Source organism: Monodelphis domestica, chromosome 3 (genome assembly GCF_027887165.1).
Source record: "Monodelphis domestica isolate mMonDom1 chromosome 3, mMonDom1.pri, whole genome shotgun sequence".
In the NCBI taxonomy this organism is placed as follows: Eukaryota; Metazoa; Chordata; class Mammalia; order Didelphimorphia; family Didelphidae; genus Monodelphis; species Monodelphis domestica.
Genome location: NC_077229.1, coordinates 315,704,816 through 315,725,103, shown reverse-complemented (window position 1 = coordinate 315,725,103; position 20,288 = coordinate 315,704,816). Strand labels below are relative to the sequence as shown.

Sequence of the window (20,288 nt, the reverse complement as noted above, 5' to 3'; positions counted from 1 at the left end):
AAAGATAATATGAGAATCATTGTACTGCCTAAAAGCCATGATCAAAAAAGTACACTGGGTATCCTAATTCAAGAAATCATGAAAGAAAATTGTCCAGCTTGTTAGAACCAGAAAGAAAAATGAAAATAGAATTCTCTGATCACCTGCTTAAAGATACTCCAAAATAAAAACTCCTAAGAATTTCCTAGCCAAAATCTATAGTTCCTATACCACAGAATAAAGTCAAGCAACCAAAAAGAATAATTCAAGCACCAGAAATGCACAGGATCACACAAGATACAATTGCCACCATCATTAATGAGCAGAGATCTTAGAATATGATATTCCAGAGACCTTGGAATATGATTTATCAGGAAACAAAAGATAAATGTTGTCCTTTATAGACATATCTTCTCGTTTATCTAGAAGATCAAATGTTTGCTGAACTGAGGTGATTTCTGGCCTCTTGGTGTCTCCTCTTTATGACAATTGATTTTTATTAGTTAAACTAACTTAGAAAATGGTAATAATGCTGTTATCAATTATTTTATCCATTTTGTATTTTTAGTAGCTAACAAATTTTTATTTTTCTATAGTTGTTGCAATAATTGCTTACCGTATTCTCATTTTTATCCTTGTTTTCTAATTTTATAATGGTTTTGATCATAATGATGTGATCATACACTGACAAATGATTCAGTAGTTACTCACAGTGGTAACCTGTCTATTAAAATATTGTCATTTTCATTTTTTAATGATGTTATTTAGTTCTCATCATCTTTTTTGTCTACTTTATGTCTTTCTTGGAACAAAGCATTAATAATTCCTGGCATATAGTAGGTACTTAATTAATAAATGTTTATGGATTGATTAATACTTAGGCATGAAGTTTTTGAAGTTACTCTTGAGCCTTTGACTTCTTTTTTTTTCTAATAACTGAGTACTATGTTGTAGCATACATTTTTGCCATCCTCCCTATCCTTCCTATGCACTGAACTCACTGATTTTCAAGTATTATGCTGATCTCATTTGGGGTATCTTACTAAGTTCTTCATTCATTTTAGGCCAACTTCCTTGCAATAACGGATATTGCCATATAAACCACAATTATTTTTTGATGGTCTTTTTTTATACATCCTTAACATTAATTTGATAATATAAGATGACCAGATTTCTCCCAAGAAAGGTCACTTCTTGTTGCCCTTTAGAACACCATAAAGCACATTCTACCAGTTAATTTATTGACCTCCCAATGATGCTACCACTTCCTCTTTTTTTCTCTTGGTTTCATATGTAACAAATGTGTCAGTTTGGCAAAACCATAGAGTACATTGAAGGGAGATGAAGTATACTGAGATTCTCTCAGCTATGATACTTGCACCCTATTTTTCCTAATTCCAAGGCTATATGTCTGTCGCTCTTACCCTTACCCATAGCCCTCAACACTATTATTTATGTTGTATATATTTTCTTCATGCCCATATGTTTACATGTTTTCTTCTTTATAGATTGTAAGCTGCTTGAGAGCAGAAATTTTCATTTTTGTCTTTATATAGCTAGTTGCCTAGCACAGAATTTGCAAGGTACATAGTTAGTGCTTAAATACTACTCAGGTGTCAATTGATTGATCTTTGACTTCATATAAACTCATAGTCCCTCACTATGTCTACACCAGCATTTTAGGACCTCTAAGAACTTATTTCCAGCAGTATTTGTCTTTGAGAATCCAGAATATAATTTATGTTTTAAAGATATTCCTAGTTCACATTTTTAATCAGTTCACTAAGACCTATATTAAATCACTTGCCATTATTGCATATCTAATTGATGTTTTAGAATAGAATAACTCTTACATTAATAGTACTTCAGTACTTTCAAATGATCTATGATTTCACTAGTGTGGATACATTTGTTAACTTGACAAAAATTAGTGGACACATGTAATACCTGGTCCTAGATGAATAAATTATAAACACAAAAATGTAAAGTAAAACAGTTGCTTTGCCCCCCAAAACAAAAAAAGACCCCTGTTTTCTACCTTCTGGTGATTTATGAGTTTAGGCAGCCCCTGAACAATAGAGATTCAATGCATTTGTATCTAAAATCTTTCTGGCTTGGTAACATCCTGCCAGAACTTGAGCTCTGCTCTTTAACATTTTAAAAACTGAGAGTCACTTCATACCATAGTGAATCATTGGAGCAAAACTCAGGAGGCATTTAAAGCCTTTCAAAGCTTGGTGTCATCCTACTTTTCAATCAGTTAACAAGTTATTAAGTACTAACCATGTGCTGAAATACAAAGAATGAAACAACCCGAAGTTCTAAGCAGAATGACCTCATCATCATTCCATCTTTCACCTTCAGGTATTTGTACAGGTAGTCCCACCTGCCTAGAAAGCACTCTTAGCCTACCTTCTCCTTTTTAGAGTCCTTCTTTTCCTTCAAGGCTATAACTTGGTTGCTGCTTTCTATGGAAAGTCTTTTTGATCCTCTTTCTTACTAGTGCTATTTTCTTCCACCCCAGTGGAGTGTTAAATACCTGAGAGAAACTTTTTTTTAAAATTGCCTCCTCAATGGTTTCTTGTATACTGTAAGTACTTAATGAAAATGCTTATTGAATTGAGAAAGGTAATAGTAATTTGTTCCATTATTGAAATGGATTATTAGATAATGATTTGAATTAAGGCTAATTTATGGCTTGAAAAACGTTAGTCTGGGCTGGAAAGAAACTGGGATATAGTAAAGAGAAAGTTTTGCAATTAAAAGCCATACTATTAGTAATGTGACTTCTCAGACAACAGAACAGAATCTTTTTTTTTTTCAATTTCAAACATTATTCATTGAATACAAAAATCCTTTTCTTTTCCTCCCTCCCCTCCCATTACCCCTCCCATAGCCGACACGCAATTCCACTGGGTATCACATGTGTCCTTGTTCCGAACCCATTTCCATGTTGTTGGTATTTGCGCTAGGATGTTCATTTAGAGTCTCCATCCCCAATCATATCCCCTTGGCCCCTGTAGTCAAGCAGTTGAGCAGAACAGAATCTTAAGAACACTGGCAACATAAATGACCTAAGGGTTTGTGAAAAGAATTTGAAGTGTCACTTGTTAGAACAAAGTGTTTGGCAAGTTGAGAAGGAGAAGGCAGCTTTTTAGCAAAGAGGGGGATTTATAAGTAAATTATACAATAAAAGTGATAGGAAGAAGGGAAGAGTAGTGATGGTTTATGATTCTGTGCTAAAGAGTATTGAGGCAGCTGTTTGTCAAACTGGTAACAGTAAGAGGTACATTTTTTTCCCTTATGACATTTACACAAGATATAACAGAACCTCCAAAGCCTTATGAACATGGTTGACTACCACTACCATCTGACTTATATGAGCACAAATGACTGCCCAAAATGACAAAACAGTTAATATTGGAAGGAATGTAGAAAGATAACAACACATATCCTGTTGGTGTTTCAGACATTTGGGAAAGCCATTGTGTTTAAAAAAGTACTTAATTAAGGGCAGCAAGGTGATTCATTGGATTGAGAGCCATGCCTAGAGATCGTGGATTCAAATCCGGCCTCAGATTCTTCCTAGCTGTCTGTCCCTGGGCAAACAAACAGAAAGGTCCTACACCTACTGAAATATTCAGTGAAACAGTATCCATTGGTTGGAAAATGACAAATGATTTTTGGGTTATGAGTATGATGGAATTCAACTACATCATGATAAAATATTAATATTAAGAAAGTTAAAAAACATGGGAATATTTATATGAAATGATACAGAGCAGTGAAGTAACCAGAACCAGGAAACCAAAATACACAACTGCTACAACCTTGAATACAAGGATAGTTGTTCACCTTTGTATTTATATCCCCAGTTCTTAGCACTGTACCTTACATTTAATAATAATAAGCAGCTTGCCAATTTATTAAAGAAACCAAAACAAAGAAAAAGAGAAATTAAGTAACTTTCTTGGGTCATAGAGCTAGTGTCAGAGTTGACAATTGAACCATTCTGACTTAAATCTTCTGTGGACTTTAATCATTATTTTTCTCTAGCATTTATATACCACTCTTCGGTTTGCAGAGTGCTTTACATATATTATTTCATTTGATCCTCATTTGATTCTTGTGAGATAGATATAATTGTTTTCATCTCCATTTCAAAGATTGTAATGAGCAAAAGATAAAATTACTGAGGAAACAAAGCTTGATGATCTTCTGAGCATATTAATTTATTAAGCTATGTATGCCAGTTGCCCAATAAAAGGGTACCAGGTCCCCTCCTCATCTTAGGACTAGACCCCAAATATGGAGGAGACAGACTTTTGTATAGTAAAAACAGTTTTAAAAGACCAATTAATTAAAAGATAATATGATTTCTAATTGTATGAAAGATTAAGGACTTTCCAAGTTTGGAAGGGGAGAGTAAACAAGTATAATTCTCTAAATTCAGGAAAAGAATATCTGTAGATAATCAAAGGAACATGGAAACAATAACTGACTGATCAGTGCTGGGCCATTTTTTAAAAGGCATATAAAGTTTAAGATACACAATTATGAAAAAATTCTTTACACAAATCTTAAGATCTAACTGCACTTCTGGTCAACATAATCTAGGTCCTTTGTTAAGGGTCTCTAAACAGCAGGTACAAGTGGTCCAGTTTCCAAGGGCTAGGTTCAAACAACGCAATAAAGTTTCCTCCCAATTCCCATAATTGAAGACACTTTTCTCACAAAACAGAATTTGGACTAAGCCCTCAATTGAATAGAAAAGAAACTAAACTAGCTACAGAGAGGAATTGGTGTGGTTCACTCTGTTCCCACTATTAACTACTTGCTACCTTCTTCAAATTTCTCACAATTTACATCGTTGTGAAAGGCTAAGTAACTTATTAGATTCATACAGTTACTGTGTCAGATATGGAATTTGAAACTAGTCTTCACTCTAAACAAAACCATCACCCTTGATTCATCCTTTCCTCTTACCTTCCATGTAAAATCTGTTGTCACATCTTGTTTTACCTCTACTTCAATCCTCAAATACATCCCTTTTTCTCAGTCCATGTGCTTCCACCATCAATACTATCACTCTTCACTTTTAATATGGACTATGTTTTAACTTACTTATTGGTCACCTTGCTTCCAGCTTCTCTCCAGTCTCTCCTCCACACTGCTGCCAAAATTACCTTCCTATTGGATAGGGCTGATCCTCTTACTCCTGTGCTCAAAAACCTTTCTGGGTTCCATCTTGTCATTAAGATAAACTATTTAGTCCAGCATTTAACACCCTTGAAGTATATGGGATACTGTTGGAGAATTAGCACCTGGTGTGAGGGCTTCCTGAGTCCTTTTCAAGACTGCTCACCCATATTTGGGATCCACCTTTATCTGTAGCTCCAAGAGGCTGTAACAGGCACAATAGCCTCACCCTGGCAAAACTGTCCAGGAAAATGGACTAAACCAGGTTGAAGTTAACTGAAGGGCCTCAAACCCATCAATGATTTAGACAGGATGTCTACTCCAAACATATGAAAATTTCCCCCAGCAAAATGGGCAAATGAGAACAGTTTGTTCCAATGGCCCTGAAGGTAGTTATGCTATGGAGTGCCCAGAGCTTGGTCAGACATGGAACCAAGGTCATCTGCTGTATCCCAGGCTATAGTCATTCATCCTGATTTTTCTTTTGCCTCTGGAAGAGAGTGAGACTGATGATTTTATGTAACTGCTTCATAAATCCAATTCACACTGAGTCAAGACATAACCTTGTGATCTCATTGGTCTTCTTCAAAAGGGAAGGATTAACAACAGCACCTTTTATAATCTTGTTTACAGATTCTCCAGCCTAATTTCATATAACTCTTCTTTAGTTTTTCAATAAACATTTGTTAAGTGCCTGGCACTAAGCTGAGGATACAGAGACAAAAATAAATCTATTCTTGCTCTTATGGAGCTTATATTCTATAAGGGGAGACAAATATGTACAATTTAATATAAAATATAAGTATGGCATAATTTTAAAATATAAAGTAACCAGACTACCAGTGGTAATGGTAAGCTTGTTTGCAGCACTTGTATCTCTAGCTGAACTGGCAGTTGTAAAATTAGGAATATTTATGATTATAAATCCTTCACACTTTTTTTTATAATTGTTAAAGAGTATATCATATACAGAACGTCACAGTTGTCTCAAAAGTCAATCTATAACTGAATAGAAATTCCCTTCGTAACCTGTGTAACAAGTGATCATCCAGCCTTTTCCTAAAGACATCATCTCGAGAAGCATCCTGTTCTACTTTTGGATAGCACTAAATTTTAGAAATCCTATTTATATCTTCTGCTCATTGTGCCTAGTAATGCCTTTTGGGGCCAAGCAAAAGTAGTAGCAGCCATTCTAAATGAAAACAACTGTCATTGTCTTTACTAAGTCTTCTCTTCACTAAGCTGTATCAACCTAGGTCTACCAATGTATCTTCATTTGGCATGAACCCTGCATCTTCTCTATACTGGGTGGCCTCTTGGATACTTTACACTTTTATCTGTGCTGTCGTTAAAATGTAACTCCCTGAAATGAACCGAGTCTCACAGATGTGGTGCTAGACTATGGCAGAATACAGCTCATAGCACAATGGCCAGGTACAAATAAGATATATTTGGAGATAAATTGGAGATACTCGATAAAAGGAAGGGACTAGTATTGAGGGAGATTAGGAAAGGTTTCTTTTAGAAGGTAAGATTTTAGCTGGGACTTGAAGAAAAACAGGAGATAGAGCTAAGGAAGAAGAGAATTCCAGTTATGGGAGATATAGTTTATATTCCCAGAGTTGAAAGTTGAAGGTTTGAATTAGGATCAACAAGGAGCCTAGTGTCACTAGCTCACAGAGTATTGGGTAAAGAGTAAAGCAAAAGACAAGGAAACTTAGTCTGAGAGATGATTGACTTGCTGAGGCTCAGACAACTAGTAAGGGTCTGAAGCTGGATTTTAAATCCTGACTCGAGACCATTTACTTGATTCACTGCATCACCTTGTTGCCTCAGGAAGTGTTAGAGAGCCAAAGGAGAGTTTTAAACAGAAAGGTGACCTAGTTAGACCTAAACTTTAGGAAGAAGTAGAGGATGGACTGGAAAAGGAAGAGTCATGAAGCAGGTCCACCAGCAGGTTATTGCAAAAGTCCAGGCTTGAGGTGATGAGTACCTGCATCAGGGTGGCAGCAATGTCAGAGTAGAGGATGGGACATATAAAGAAATGTTTTGAAAGTAGATGCGAGAGGAATTGGCCATTGATTTGAAATATTTTGCTTTAAGTACAAATGACAGAATATAAAATTAGTCATTCATAGTTATTTGGGAATATCCTTAGAAATATAGGACAGTGATGGCAAACCTTTTAGAGACCAAGTGCCAAAACTACAACCCTCACACTGCATGTGAACCTCCCTCCCCACTCTTACAACCCTAACCCTAACCCTAGACAAGGGAGGGAGGAAGCACTCCCATTGGGCTGCTGGGCAGAGGGGCAGGTGATAAAAGAAGTGATAAGAGGTGCCTGGAGAGGGGGAGGGGAACAGCCCCCTCCTGCAGGCATTCCATAGGTTTGTCAACATGGGCATAGGACAAAGCTAATACAAATCTGACTAAGGCATTCAGATGTCAAATGATTTTTCGCAGCATCAGTTCTATCATTCTAATTAAACTTTGCTTAATTTGCCAATGACATTTCCTCAGCCACATTGCTACTACTGGCTTTCAAGCAAACTGAGTGACATTGGAAAACTAGACTATAAATTTTAAAATGTTATGGATAATCTCCTTATAGATAATATGGAATTGATAGGGAAGTAGAAATAGGAATAATAAAGGAGGGAAGCTTTAGGAAAGGATATTGCAAGTATTTAATCACATAAGTATTAAACTTAATCATTTTAACATGACTCTTAATAGACTATTTTATAGTATAACTTGGAGATTTAATTTAGAAAATTTGTTCTTGCTGGAAGAACTTTTCTTTGATGCAAAATATTTGTTTTGGAATGTCAGTTGTTGGTTACTAAATACATTACTTTCTTTTGCTTTGGAAATAATGCTATTGGTGGACATTTTATAAGCCTAAAATGTTTATATGTCTTTAACATTAGCAAAATAGTTTATGTGCTATTTTCTAGAAATAATGCAAAATATAGTGACTTGCTCTTAGGAAATTTATTTTCCATCTCTCTGAACTATAGAAATTATCCTTAAATCAACTTAGTCCTTTTTTCTCTCTCAGAAAAAAACATTTTATTTTTTATAGAAACATTTTAAGAACATCTACAAAGTTAAAAGATGAATTAATTTTAGAAAGCTAATTTTGAGAGTTTCAGATGTAATTTGGGAAATGGTTTTCTAAGTATGAAAATTAGTGTTGATCCAGGTTACTTAGAATTGGTGTAGAGGTCAAATGGCAGTACAGCTAGAGGTATGTGGTCTGAGAGGCACTCTAAGTGATGATCAGTTATACCATTTCAACTTTTATCCACAATTGGGAAAATGTGATTAATGTTGCCTGGTTTTCCTTAGTATTATAGTAATTATTAAGTAGATAAATTCTAAAAAATTCTACTGTGTAAACATAAGGATTGGCAGAAAAAACATCTCATATATATTTTGGAGTGATAGATTTGGCTTGTTTTACTAATTTTTTTGTTACTGTTGTTATTTTTCAGCTCATTCTGAAGTTGAAGTGTCTGTGTCTGCCAGGAATATAAGGAGGTTACTAAGTTTCCAGCGATATCTTAGATCTTCTCGCTTTTTCCGAGGTGTTGCTGTTACAAATTCACTAAACATTTTAGATGATGATTACAATGGACAAGCTAAGGTTTGTATAGTTTGATTTAAACTTTTTAAATAAATTAAGCAAAGAATTTCATACATACATGCTAATATTATAATTTAAGGAGATTTAATCTAGTGTTTGATACATTTTTGAATTAATTATTGCATGTTCTTTTCCCCTTTTGAATGACTGCCTTTTAAGTTAAAAGTTATAAAACGTGGTTTATTGGTTTAACATTGAGTAAAAAGATTTTTTTTTAGAGTAAAACCATATTTGTAAAAATCATGGAAATTAGAGCCAGCATTTGAAAGATAAAGAAATTGAGGCTCAGAGAGCTTGACTTGACTTGACTTGTCACATAGATCATTAAAGCCAAAGCTAGAAATAGACCCACCTGCCTTTTGGCTGTTAGGCAGGATTTTATTGTTGAGAGTACTTCAGAAACATTCTGGTCCAGCCTTCTATTTTACAGATGAAAAAGCTGAGATGTAAAGAGCCCAAGTTTATTCAGGTAGTCAGTAGCAAAGCTGTTATTTCAACCTAGAACTTCTAATACAGTACATTGCTCATTTTTCTTTGAATGTTTTAAAAGACTAAATTGTTTAAAATAGTTTAAACCACATCTATACAGAAGTTAGACTCTTCAATTTAAATAAAAGCTATTTCCATTTTGTTTTTTAGGGAGGCTGTGTTTAATGTCCAACAGATCTTCCATATTAACCTAATTCTTTATCCCAAATAATAAGCCAGATCATCATCATAATATTGTGACACTCCGTGTTTTGCAAAAACTTTCATCACAATAGTTGATTACTTTAAGTTAGATTTATGCAAAATTCATAAAAGAACATAGGGAATGAGAATACCAAAACACTCTTTTCTTCCTTTATTCTTCCCTAATATTCCACCTCTCCACTAGAGAAAAATGAATCAAATCGTAGTAACTTGATCTCTTTCTGAGTCAAGTAGACAGGTCTTTGAACAAATATATCATTTGGAATCATATTCCTTCATAATATGAGTAAGTCAGCTTCAATTTTCATTGCTTTTTTAAAATAGCTACAGATAACAGAAAAATGTTGATTGAAATTATATTAATAGTGTAAACATTTATTTTATTTCAGTGTATGTTGGAAAAAGTTGGCAATTGGAATTTTGATATTTTTCTCTTCGATAGATTAACTAATGGTAAGTAAGAAGCAGTTTATTCTAGTGTATTCTGCCAAGCAAAAGTCATCTGTAGTAGAGAAATGTGAAGGAATGAAGAAAGACAGTAGAAAGAATGAAAATATTAAAAAAATGCTCGATTTTATTCCTGTAAGATCAGTCACTCCCTAAGATCAAAATATTTTTATTCCTCTATGTGGCACATGGATAGAGTGCCAGACTTGGAGTCAGGACAACTCATCTTCCTGTGTTCAGAATTGGCCTCAGTGACATTTTACTAGCAGTATGACTCTGGGCAAGTCACTTAACTCTGTTTGCCTCATTTTCCTCATCTGTAAAATAAGCTGGTGAAGGAAATTGCAAACTATTCTAGTATCTTTGCCAAGAAAACTCCAAATGGGGTCACGAAGAGTTGGGTATGAATGCCACAACTGAACAACAAAAATTAACTGGTAGCCCATGAATTCAGTTATTAACAGATTTTGTTTTAATAGCACTTATATTTTACATAGTGTTTTTACTGGAAACTCAGTGAGATATATAGTAAGTACAATTAGTATTTACTTTTTTCCTTTTTTTTATATGAGGAATCTAATGTTCTTGAGGAATTAAATGGCATTCCTACGGTTTCCATAGCCAGTAACTGTTCAAATTGAGACTCAAGCCCAAATCTCTTTACTCCAAATCCATTGCTTTGCTTTTCTTTTTTCCCCCCCTTTAATTCTTACTTTCTGTCTTGGAATTGATAGTGAGTATCATTTCCAAGGCAGAAGAGCAGTAAGGGTAGAGATTAAATTTATTACATAAATAGAACACTTAATAGTACCACTGGCAAAAATTACTTATTTCATGCCTACTTTGGGTCTAATATGTACCTAGATAGTTTGGAGTGATAAAAATAAAGTTTACTGTAGTCTCAAAATTTTGTAAATGTAATTTTTCTAAAGGGTTCACTATTTTCAACCAAAGCAGCATAAGATCAGGAGCCACGAATAGATACAATCTTCATCATCAAATGGATCATCCAAATTGATGTCATCACAGATCTATTTGAGTAATTTGTCTCATTCATTCCTATTATAATAATGAGCTTCTGTTTTGGAACTGAAGGATATAGTTGTGCAAAAAATCCACTGGCTTAACTGGGTTTCCAGCTTTTTAGACACCTGTAAATTTTTTCCTTTGTGCTACAGAAGTCTTCCTCTGTGTAATATTTCCTATGTGCAATTTTCCTAATCCCCAGAAGATGGGGATATTTTCCCATAAAAGTAGACCATAGACTCCTAAGCTTGTACTTAATCAACCACCGGAAATTGATAAATTATATTCATAGGAAAGTAAATATTTGGCATGAGTTTGTAGTAGTGATGATACAATAATACTGTATGAATAATAGGATATTCAATATTTATAGAATATTATGGAAATATTTGCTTACTTTCTTGAGACATTACATATTTCAGGTGGTAAGGCAAAGAGCAGCAATAGCTCACCATTTCATAAGGATTTTCCAGATCGTTTAGTTCATTTTTATAAATTATTTTTATTTGTTTAATAAATTGTGATACAAGTTCTGTTTCTTGAAACTATTAGATTTTGTCAACTACCTTTTGAACATCTCAAATCAAATGCTCCATGGGTGTGCATCTTAAACTCACTATGTCCAAAATAGAAATCATGATCTTTTTTTTTTAACCCTTACTTTCCACCTTAGTATCAATTCTAAAACAAAAGAGTGGCAAGGACTAGGCAATTGGAGTTAAGTGACTCTCATAGTATTAAATAGCTAGGAAGTGTATGAAATCAAATTTGAACCTAGGATCTCCCATCTCAAGACCTGGCCTCCATCCACTGAGTCACCCAGCTGCCCTCTCCTCATTATCTTTCATCTGGACTAATATAATAACCTTCTTCTTGTTCTCTAGGTTTCAAATCTTTCCCTATTTCAACCCTTCCTGCATTCAGCTGCCAAAGTGATTTGCCAAGAAGTCAGGCATGTCCATGTGCTCCTCCTTCCCTTCCAGAACATGTAAAGTCTTTAGTTTGGCATTTAAAACTCTTCACAACCTGGTCCCTTTCTTTCTTACTAGTCTTCCTATAATTTACTTTCCCACATATGCTCTATGATTTGGCTATACTGACCTATTTGATTTTCAGCCCATGTGACACTTATCTTCTGACCCTGGCCTGCTGCCTCCATCTCTTAATGTTCTCTGGCTTCCTTTAAAGCTGAAATCCAGTCCCATTTTTATGGGAAGCTTTTCCTGGGCCCTTATCTGCTGATGCCTTCTATCTGATATTGCTCTCCTTTTACACAATGTAGATCTTGTATGTCCCTAGTTATTTACCTGCTATCTCTCCCTTTATAATGTGAGCTCTTTTTCAATATTTTATGCTACATGCTAGGTAAATTGAAAAGAATTCTTAAAATACTGCTTCCTTTCTATTATTCCTCAGGCCAACATTGTGGTTACTAGATAGCTCCACCTTAGTTTTGGTCTTCATAGTTGTTTGAAGGACTGCTTAGGATATTTGGCAGAGCATTCAGTAGATGATGGAGTTGTCATTGGTAGTTTATACTTTATTAAGAACTGTTGGTATAACATATTTAAAGGTATAAGGTGGAGATTAAATTGGGCAGGGGAGAGACATGAGGCAGGCAGACAACTAGAAGGCTATTGCAATAGTCCAGGCAAGAAGTGATAAAAGTCTAAACAAGGGTGGTTGGCTATGTGAATGGAGAAAAAGGATGCTGTAGAGAAAAAAAATAGCAACAAAACTTGGCAAATGACTGAGCTGGAAGTTTGATCAGCAAAGGAAAGATGCAGGATGGGGTATACTGGGAGTTAATGAATAGGTAAAGAAAGACTTTGTATTTGTTTTGGAACCTGGAATTTTTAATTTAACTTTAACAGAAATAAGCTTAATGATTAGCTATTATAGTAGGGTGATATCCATTTATATAAGGTGGTTCTTCTGCAAAATTGTTTGCAATTTGTATACCTACTTACTTTCTAAAATAAAATAATTTGTTATTCTCATTTAGAAAAAATGTAACCTCCAGCTATAGCACTGCTGGGTTTGTACCCCAAAGAGATAATAAGGAAAAAGGCTTGTACAAGAATATTCATAGCTGCACTCTTTGTAGTGGCCAAAAATTGGAAAACGAGGGGATGCCCATCAATTGGGGAATGGCTGAACAAATTGTGGTATATGTTGGTGATGGAATACTATTGTGCTAAAAGGAATAATAAAGTGGAGGAATTCCATGGAGACTGGAACAACCTCCAGGAAGTGATGCAGAGCGAGAGGAGCAGAACCAGGAGAACATTGTACACAGAGACTGATACATTGTGGTACAATCGAACGTAATGGTCTTCTCCATTAGTGGAAATGCAATGACCCTGAACAATCTGCAGGGATCTAAAAAATACTATCCACAAGCAGAGGATAAACTGTGGGAGTAAAAACACTGAGGAAAAGCAACTGCTTGACTACAGGTCTGAGGAGAGACTCTAAATGAACACTATAATGCAAATACCAACAACAGGGAAATGGGTTCTAGTCAAGAACACATGTGATAACCAGTGGAATCGTGCGTCGGCTATGGGAGAGGGAAAGGTGGTGGGAGGGGGGGCGGGGAGGAAAAGAAAATGATCTTTGTTTCCAGTAAATAATGTTTGGAAATGACCAAATAAAATAATGTTTAAAATTTAAAAAAAAAGAAAAGAAAAAATGTAACCAACTATTAATCATTTTTACCTAGAATGGAAGTAAGATTTCATTTTTAAAGTCTGATTTTAGAAAAAATGAAGATGATAATAAAAAGGTATTTGGTAATATCTTCATAATCAGTAACGTCTGTAGCTGTAATGAAAGATAGATCAATGCATATCCTGAATAAAAATACAATCAAATTTCTGTGCTGGTATTTTATATTGGCATAACATATTTCCCTTTTTCTTTTTAGGAAACAGTCTAGTGAACTTAACCTTTCACTTATTTAGTCTTCATGGACTAATTGAATACTTCCACTTAGATATGATGAAACTTCGTAGGTTTTTAGGTAAGAAATTCTAGCCAATATATAATGGTAGTTACCTAAATATAGGTAAGAATTTGTTTAAATTTTTATGAGCTGTTTCCTGCTACCAAAAATTTTAACAATTTCCATTCTATTTTTCCTTTAGTATGAGACTAAGAACTTCACCTTGTAATATCTCATGCTGTATTCCCAGCTGTGTGACCCTGGGCAAGTCACTTGACCCCCATTGCCTAGCCCTTACCACTCTTCTGCCTTGGAGCCAATACACAGTATTGACTCCAAGGCGGAAGGTAAGGGTTTAAAAAAAAAAATATCTCATGCTGTGTTCTTTTTCAACCTGACAATGGGGACAAAAAATATTCTAGGATTTGCTATAATCAGGGATGTGTGCTGATTAATATTTAATGACCTGCTCTCCAAAAATGTAGGATACACTTTTAAGATGAATCTGCATTATTAACATTTTCTTCATCACTTTCTTAAGTGAAGATAATTAATAAAAGAAATCAAGCTTTGATTTGTAGCATTTGTTAATTTCCAAGGCATAAATGCTCATAGTGAAATTTTAACAGTATTCTTCTACAACTGGGTATGAGCCGGCCCCAGCAGCTTATTCCCTGGCTATAATGGAGACCTAATTTCAAATATACATATAGTATAATGTTTTTGTAAAAAGTATTCAGTATTTATTTATTGACTCTTCTTTTGGAAATATATTCCAAACAAGTGAAGTCATCCATTCTAAACTAATGGTAATATCCAGTATATTTCTTTGTCTGTTTCTTAGAGGAATATGATTAAAACTTGGTCTTAATATTAGAAGTGAACTAAAAAAATTATCTAGCAGCCTTTAGTTAGGGCATTGAATCTGATTGAAAGCAAAAAATATTAAGCTTTGAAATCATTAATTATTTCATGTACTTGTTACTTAAATATGTTTGAAGTATGTGACGATTTGTTTCTAAAAATATTATTAGGCCTATATCAGATCATTTTCAGACAATGATTACTTAAAATGTGTTAACAGATCACCTCCTTTTATCATATTTTAATACATTTCACCATTTATAATTAAATTTATATTTTTTTCTCTTTAGTAATGATTCAAGAAGATTATCATAGTCAAAATCCTTATCACAATGCAGTTCATGCTGCTGATGTGACTCAGGCCATGCACTGTTATTTAAAAGAACCTAAGGTAAGATGTTAACATTGATTCCATCTACTACTGTAAGAAGAAAAACAATTTGAATATTTGTTCATTTTCTTTTTAAAAAAATAACATAGGGGGCAGCTGGATAGCTCAGAGGATTGAGAGCCAGGCCTAGAGATGGGAGGTCCTAGGTTCAAATCTGGCCTCAGACACTTCCCAGCTGTGTGACCCTGGGCAAGTCACTTGACCCCCATTGCCTAGCTCTTACCACTCTTCTGCCTTGGAGCCAATACACAGTATTGACTCCAAGATGGAAGATAAGGGTTTTAAAAAATAATAACATATTTATTCCCCAGTTACATCTAATAACAATTTTTAACATATATTTTCTTAAATTATGAGATCTCTTCTCTACCCTCTCTCTGAGATGGCAAAGCAGTTTAATCTAGATTTTATATGTATGATCATGTAAAACATTTCCATATTGGTCGTATTGTGAGAGAATATTAATATAAAACCAAAACCTCAAAATAAAAACACATACAAATAAAATAAAGTAAAAAATAATATCCTTTGAACTACATTCAGATTCCATCAGTTCTTTCTCTGGAGGTAGATAGCATTTTTCACTGAGTTCTTTGGAATTGTCTTAAATCACTGTATTGCTTAGAATAGCTAAATCATTCACAGTTGATCATTGTAAAATATTGCTGTTACTATATACCAGTGATAGTGGACCTTTTAGAAACAGAGTGCTGTGCTCTGTCCCCACCCCACCAGACCGAGTGCTACAACAGGCCCCTCCCTTACTCCAGACAGGGTAGAAGGAAATAGCTCTACCCTGAGTCCCTCTGGTTTTCTAGTAACAAACTTTGGCAGGTGATTCCATCATTTGCTACATACAGTGTTTTCCTGCTTCTTCTCATTTCATTCCATATCATTTCATGTGAGTCTTTCCAGGTTTTTCTAAAATCATCCTGCTTATCATTTCTCATCACAATAGTAGTGAATATTCCCTTTTCAATATTTCCTATTTCTTTTGATGGTTTAAGTTAAAGATTAGTAACTTCCTATGTAAAGACCACTTCTAGACTAATAAATATTTCTACAAAACATGATAAGAGAGCCTAGGTTAAGGGTAGGTAGATTGAACTAAATCTGCCTACAAAGTTGGTGTTTCATTACTTCACTTGAATAATTCTCTGTTTTCTTCCCTATCCATCTCTTTGTAAAAAGCCAAGTTTTTCAGTTTCTTGTTAGTATCCAAACTGGTTTTCTCACCTCCACTTTCTGCCTCCTCCAGTTGGTCCTTCATATTACTGCTAGAAAAAAAGATTTATCATCCTTTAGCTAGTGTGAGTGTACCCAGACAACACTAAGATGGTCTTCATATGACAAAAATATAGTCTTAGGTTCTCTACTCAAAGCTTTTGTGCTTGACTTGTATTTTATCATCACTTTCAAGAAAACAGGGTCACCTCCATTCTACAATGAGGCATCCAAAATAAGATTTTAGGGACCTAGAGGAGAGATGGATGACCCTTTTTTTAAAGCATATCTTAAGTGCCATCTCCTCCATAAACATTACCAATTTCTTCTATACAAAAAGGTCCTATTTTGGACCTCACCTAGCATTCTACCCCTGTCTTTGTACTTTTCATGTATTTTTTTTGCTAGTTATTTGTATATTATTTTTCTACTAGACTATAAGCTCAATAACAACAGAGACTTATTTGTCATCTTTGTTTCTCTTAACAGAATTAATACAGTGCTTTACAACAAATATATGCTTAGTAAACATTGGAGGAATAAGTAACAAGTACAATAATAATTGACATTATATGTTCTATGGTTGGGAAAGATTTGAGAAATTAGGGGAAAAATGTGAAACAGGTACATTATCTAGTTGACAAACCATTAGCATGTCAGTACCTATAAGTAGGACAGATATAGCAGTTGATAGTGTTCTGGGGTTAAAAATTGAATAGGGGAAAAAGAACAGGCTAGAATGACTTCAGGGAAACTAAAGAATTATTTTGTTGGCCCAGAATTCTCCTTGAATCAAAAAATTATTTTTAACCCTAATATTCGTCCATTGATGATATGTAGACTGGAGTCATGAAATACTGTGGTTTTCAAATAATTGAAACTATAATTACCCAGATAGAAATAGAAAGGCATATATTTGTCATGATAAGGTTTTAATATATTAAAATTGAGGAATGAAGCAAGAGAAATAACATAAAGAATGGCATTAGAGGCTATTTCTGGCCAAGAGGTCTTACCCACTCCAGCAAAAACATGAAATTTAGATTGGACCAAAATGATTTTTTTTAATTTTTTTAAAAAGATTTTTTAAAAAGATTTTTAAAAATCTAGTGAGATTTTAGTATGTGACTTCTTCCACCCCACAACTGCCCAGAGAGTAAACAACATGCCCAAAAGCAATTGCAAATGAGGCCACCAACAAAGCCAATGCAGGCAAACAAATCTGGTAGTTTCTCAGTTTAACTCTAGTTAGGCCAGAGATGTGCATAGGCTAGGATTCTATGCCTGGAGTATGGAAGACTCTCACAAGAAAGCCCTCAACAGGGTAGAAATCTGGACATTGAAAGACCTAGGGATTTTTAGCAACAAGTAGGGCATGGTAGCACTCAGACTAGGAGAGCTCTGGGACCCAGAGGCTCTGTGTTTCCAAGAACTCTATCCTGAGAAAATTTAGAAGACCCTAAAGATTCCATGCTGTGAACCTCAAAAGATGCAGGTAGGCCTAACCACAGGAAGTAAAGGTCAATACAGGAACCAAGGGCTGTACCAGGGAGTACATACTTGATACCCAAAAAAGGCATCAAGTGGTAAACCTGGTCTTGGCACAAAGCCCAATTTAGAGACTGAGGCTAAAAATGAATAAATCAAAAATATATCTAACACAAAAATAGCATGCGGTTGATAATGAGATTTTAAAATTCTTGAACATGGATGTATGCATTTGTAGGTGATGGCAACATTAAGGGTATCTGTATGTAACTGAGGTGAGTAGGTCATGGGAAGTGAGTAGGTCAGGGAACTCATTGGATGGAATGTTTAAACATGAGATTAAGTAATGAAATAAAAGCTCTAGAAAAGAAATTTAGAAATGGAATAAATAGTTTAAAATAGAAAGTGGTGAATCTTACCCAAGTAATGGATTCCCTGAAGATTAAAATAGACTAAACAGAAATCAATGACTAAATTTCATTTTTTGTATCTCTTTGCAGAGATTTCTAATTCTCTTCCTTATGTGTCCTCCCTTTCTGTCTCTTCTAGAACCTCATTTTCTGATTTATGACTCCTAGTCCTTTTTATTCTTTGCATTCCCAGAAGCCAAAACTTCTGAAATAGCATTCTGGATTCTTCCCTTTAAGTAGTTTCTGCCACTGCCTTATAGAGCTTGCCCAGTGGATTCTCCTTTTCCCTTGTGCCTCTCAGAAAAATAAAATTACTGCAGATGTCAGAGAGGAAATTGCTCCATGGGAGGGCTGACCCCTGTCCCCCACAATCCTGATTATGCCACTAGCATACACCTTGCCACTTGGTTACCTTCCCTATTTGCCTCAAAATCTCCTTCCTGAGTCATTGTCCTCCCACTCCCTCAGTCATCTGTTGGGGGCAGTAAGTTGTAAGAAGACTAGGAAGGTCAGAAGGGTCCAGGTTATGAAAAGCAAACAGGATTTTATATTTGATATAAGAGATCATAGGGAGTAATTTATTGCATGGGAAGATGGCATGATCAGGCCTGCATTTGAAGATCCATTTGACAGTTGAGTGGAAGATGGACTGGAATGGGAAGAGACAAGGAAGAAAGACCAGTCAGCAGGCACAGTTCAGGTGTGTGATGATGAGGGCCTGCAGCAGAGAGATGGCAGCATCAAAGACAAAAGAAATTTCTGTGACTTCATAACAAAATGAGAGAGACTACAGACCTTTTAATTTCTAAAGGAAAGACTTTAAATTTGACACTATCACTAATAGATTAATTAGGTTTACTAAAAATAAAAATGTTTAGTTGTATTTTGCTTTAACTTGCAATATATCACTCAGAGAACTTTGCTAAAATGGAAGTAGCATAATGTCCATTTTGTCTAATGCAGTAGTAGTAATGATACAGAATTTCTCAGTTGCATTCAGGTAATTAATAATTCATTTTATTAAATTTATAGCTTGCCAAGACTATAACTCCTTGGGACATCTTGCTGAGTTTAATAGCAGCCGCCACACATGATCTTGACCACCCAGGTGTTAATCAGCCTTTTCTAATTAAAACAAATCATTACTTAGCAACTTTATACAAGGTAAGTACAATTATAACACAAAGTAAAATTTAAACAAATTTGTTATTTTTGAATTATGAAAAATTAATATTTTGAGTGAGAGCAAAGAGCAGATTTCTCTTACAATAAGATTTTTAGGTAGTTTGACAGAATCATAATTTATATTTAGAAACATTACTGAAATATATTAAATAACTTAATACTTTGCTTTTATTTTTAGAATACCTCAGTATTAGAAAATCACCACTGGCGATCAGCAGTGGGATTGTTGAGAGAATCTGGTTTATTTGCCCATATGCCATTAGAAAACAGGTATGTTGTATGAACATAATGTGAATCATTAACATTAAATTCATTTTATTTTTAACCATTGAAAGTAATTTTACCAAATGTTTTAAAGTTATTTTTCCCACTGCCCAATGTATTGTCATTTGATAAATCTTTCTTTGAATATCAAGTAAACTGAAAATAAAAGTGAAAAACATATCCACTCTATATATGTATATTCACACTTACATTCAGAAAATTTTGTCTTTTAATTATGATACATATTCACAAATATACATACACACATCTATAGATTGACATTTATCACATTTTCATTATTTTTCATGAAATTAATGGAGATAACTGGGGTTTTATTTGGGAGGATAGTTATACTAGTTTTTTAATTAACTCAGAATTTTGCCCAATTTTGCCAAAAACATTCCAATAGATTCGTTTGTATTAATTATATTTCTGAGTTCTTAAAATTTACAACCCCACTCCATTTGCACGATGGAGTGGATCATATATTAAGATCGTACCTTGATTATCTCAAGAAGG

General features: G+C 34.5%; 1 protein-coding gene across 5 annotated transcripts in view; it reads left to right on the top strand.

Annotated features, from left to right (window-relative positions):
- The window catches only part of PDE7A (phosphodiesterase 7A), a 133,292-nt gene that overhangs the window by 95,628 nt on the left and 17,376 nt on the right, over positions 1 to 20,288 (top strand). For all 5 annotated transcript variants that reach the window (XM_007487050.3, XM_001379117.4, XM_007487051.3 and 2 more), the window contains 6 exons: positions 8,679 to 8,830; positions 9,913 to 9,976; positions 13,926 to 14,021; positions 15,098 to 15,198; positions 19,353 to 19,484; positions 19,684 to 19,775. In XM_007487050.3, the coding sequence (XP_007487112.1) occupies positions 8,679 to 8,830; positions 9,913 to 9,976; positions 13,926 to 14,021; positions 15,098 to 15,198; positions 19,353 to 19,484; positions 19,684 to 19,775 (637 nt within the window). The remainder of the gene's footprint in view (positions 1 to 8,678; positions 8,831 to 9,912; positions 9,977 to 13,925; positions 14,022 to 15,097; positions 15,199 to 19,352; positions 19,485 to 19,683; positions 19,776 to 20,288) is intronic.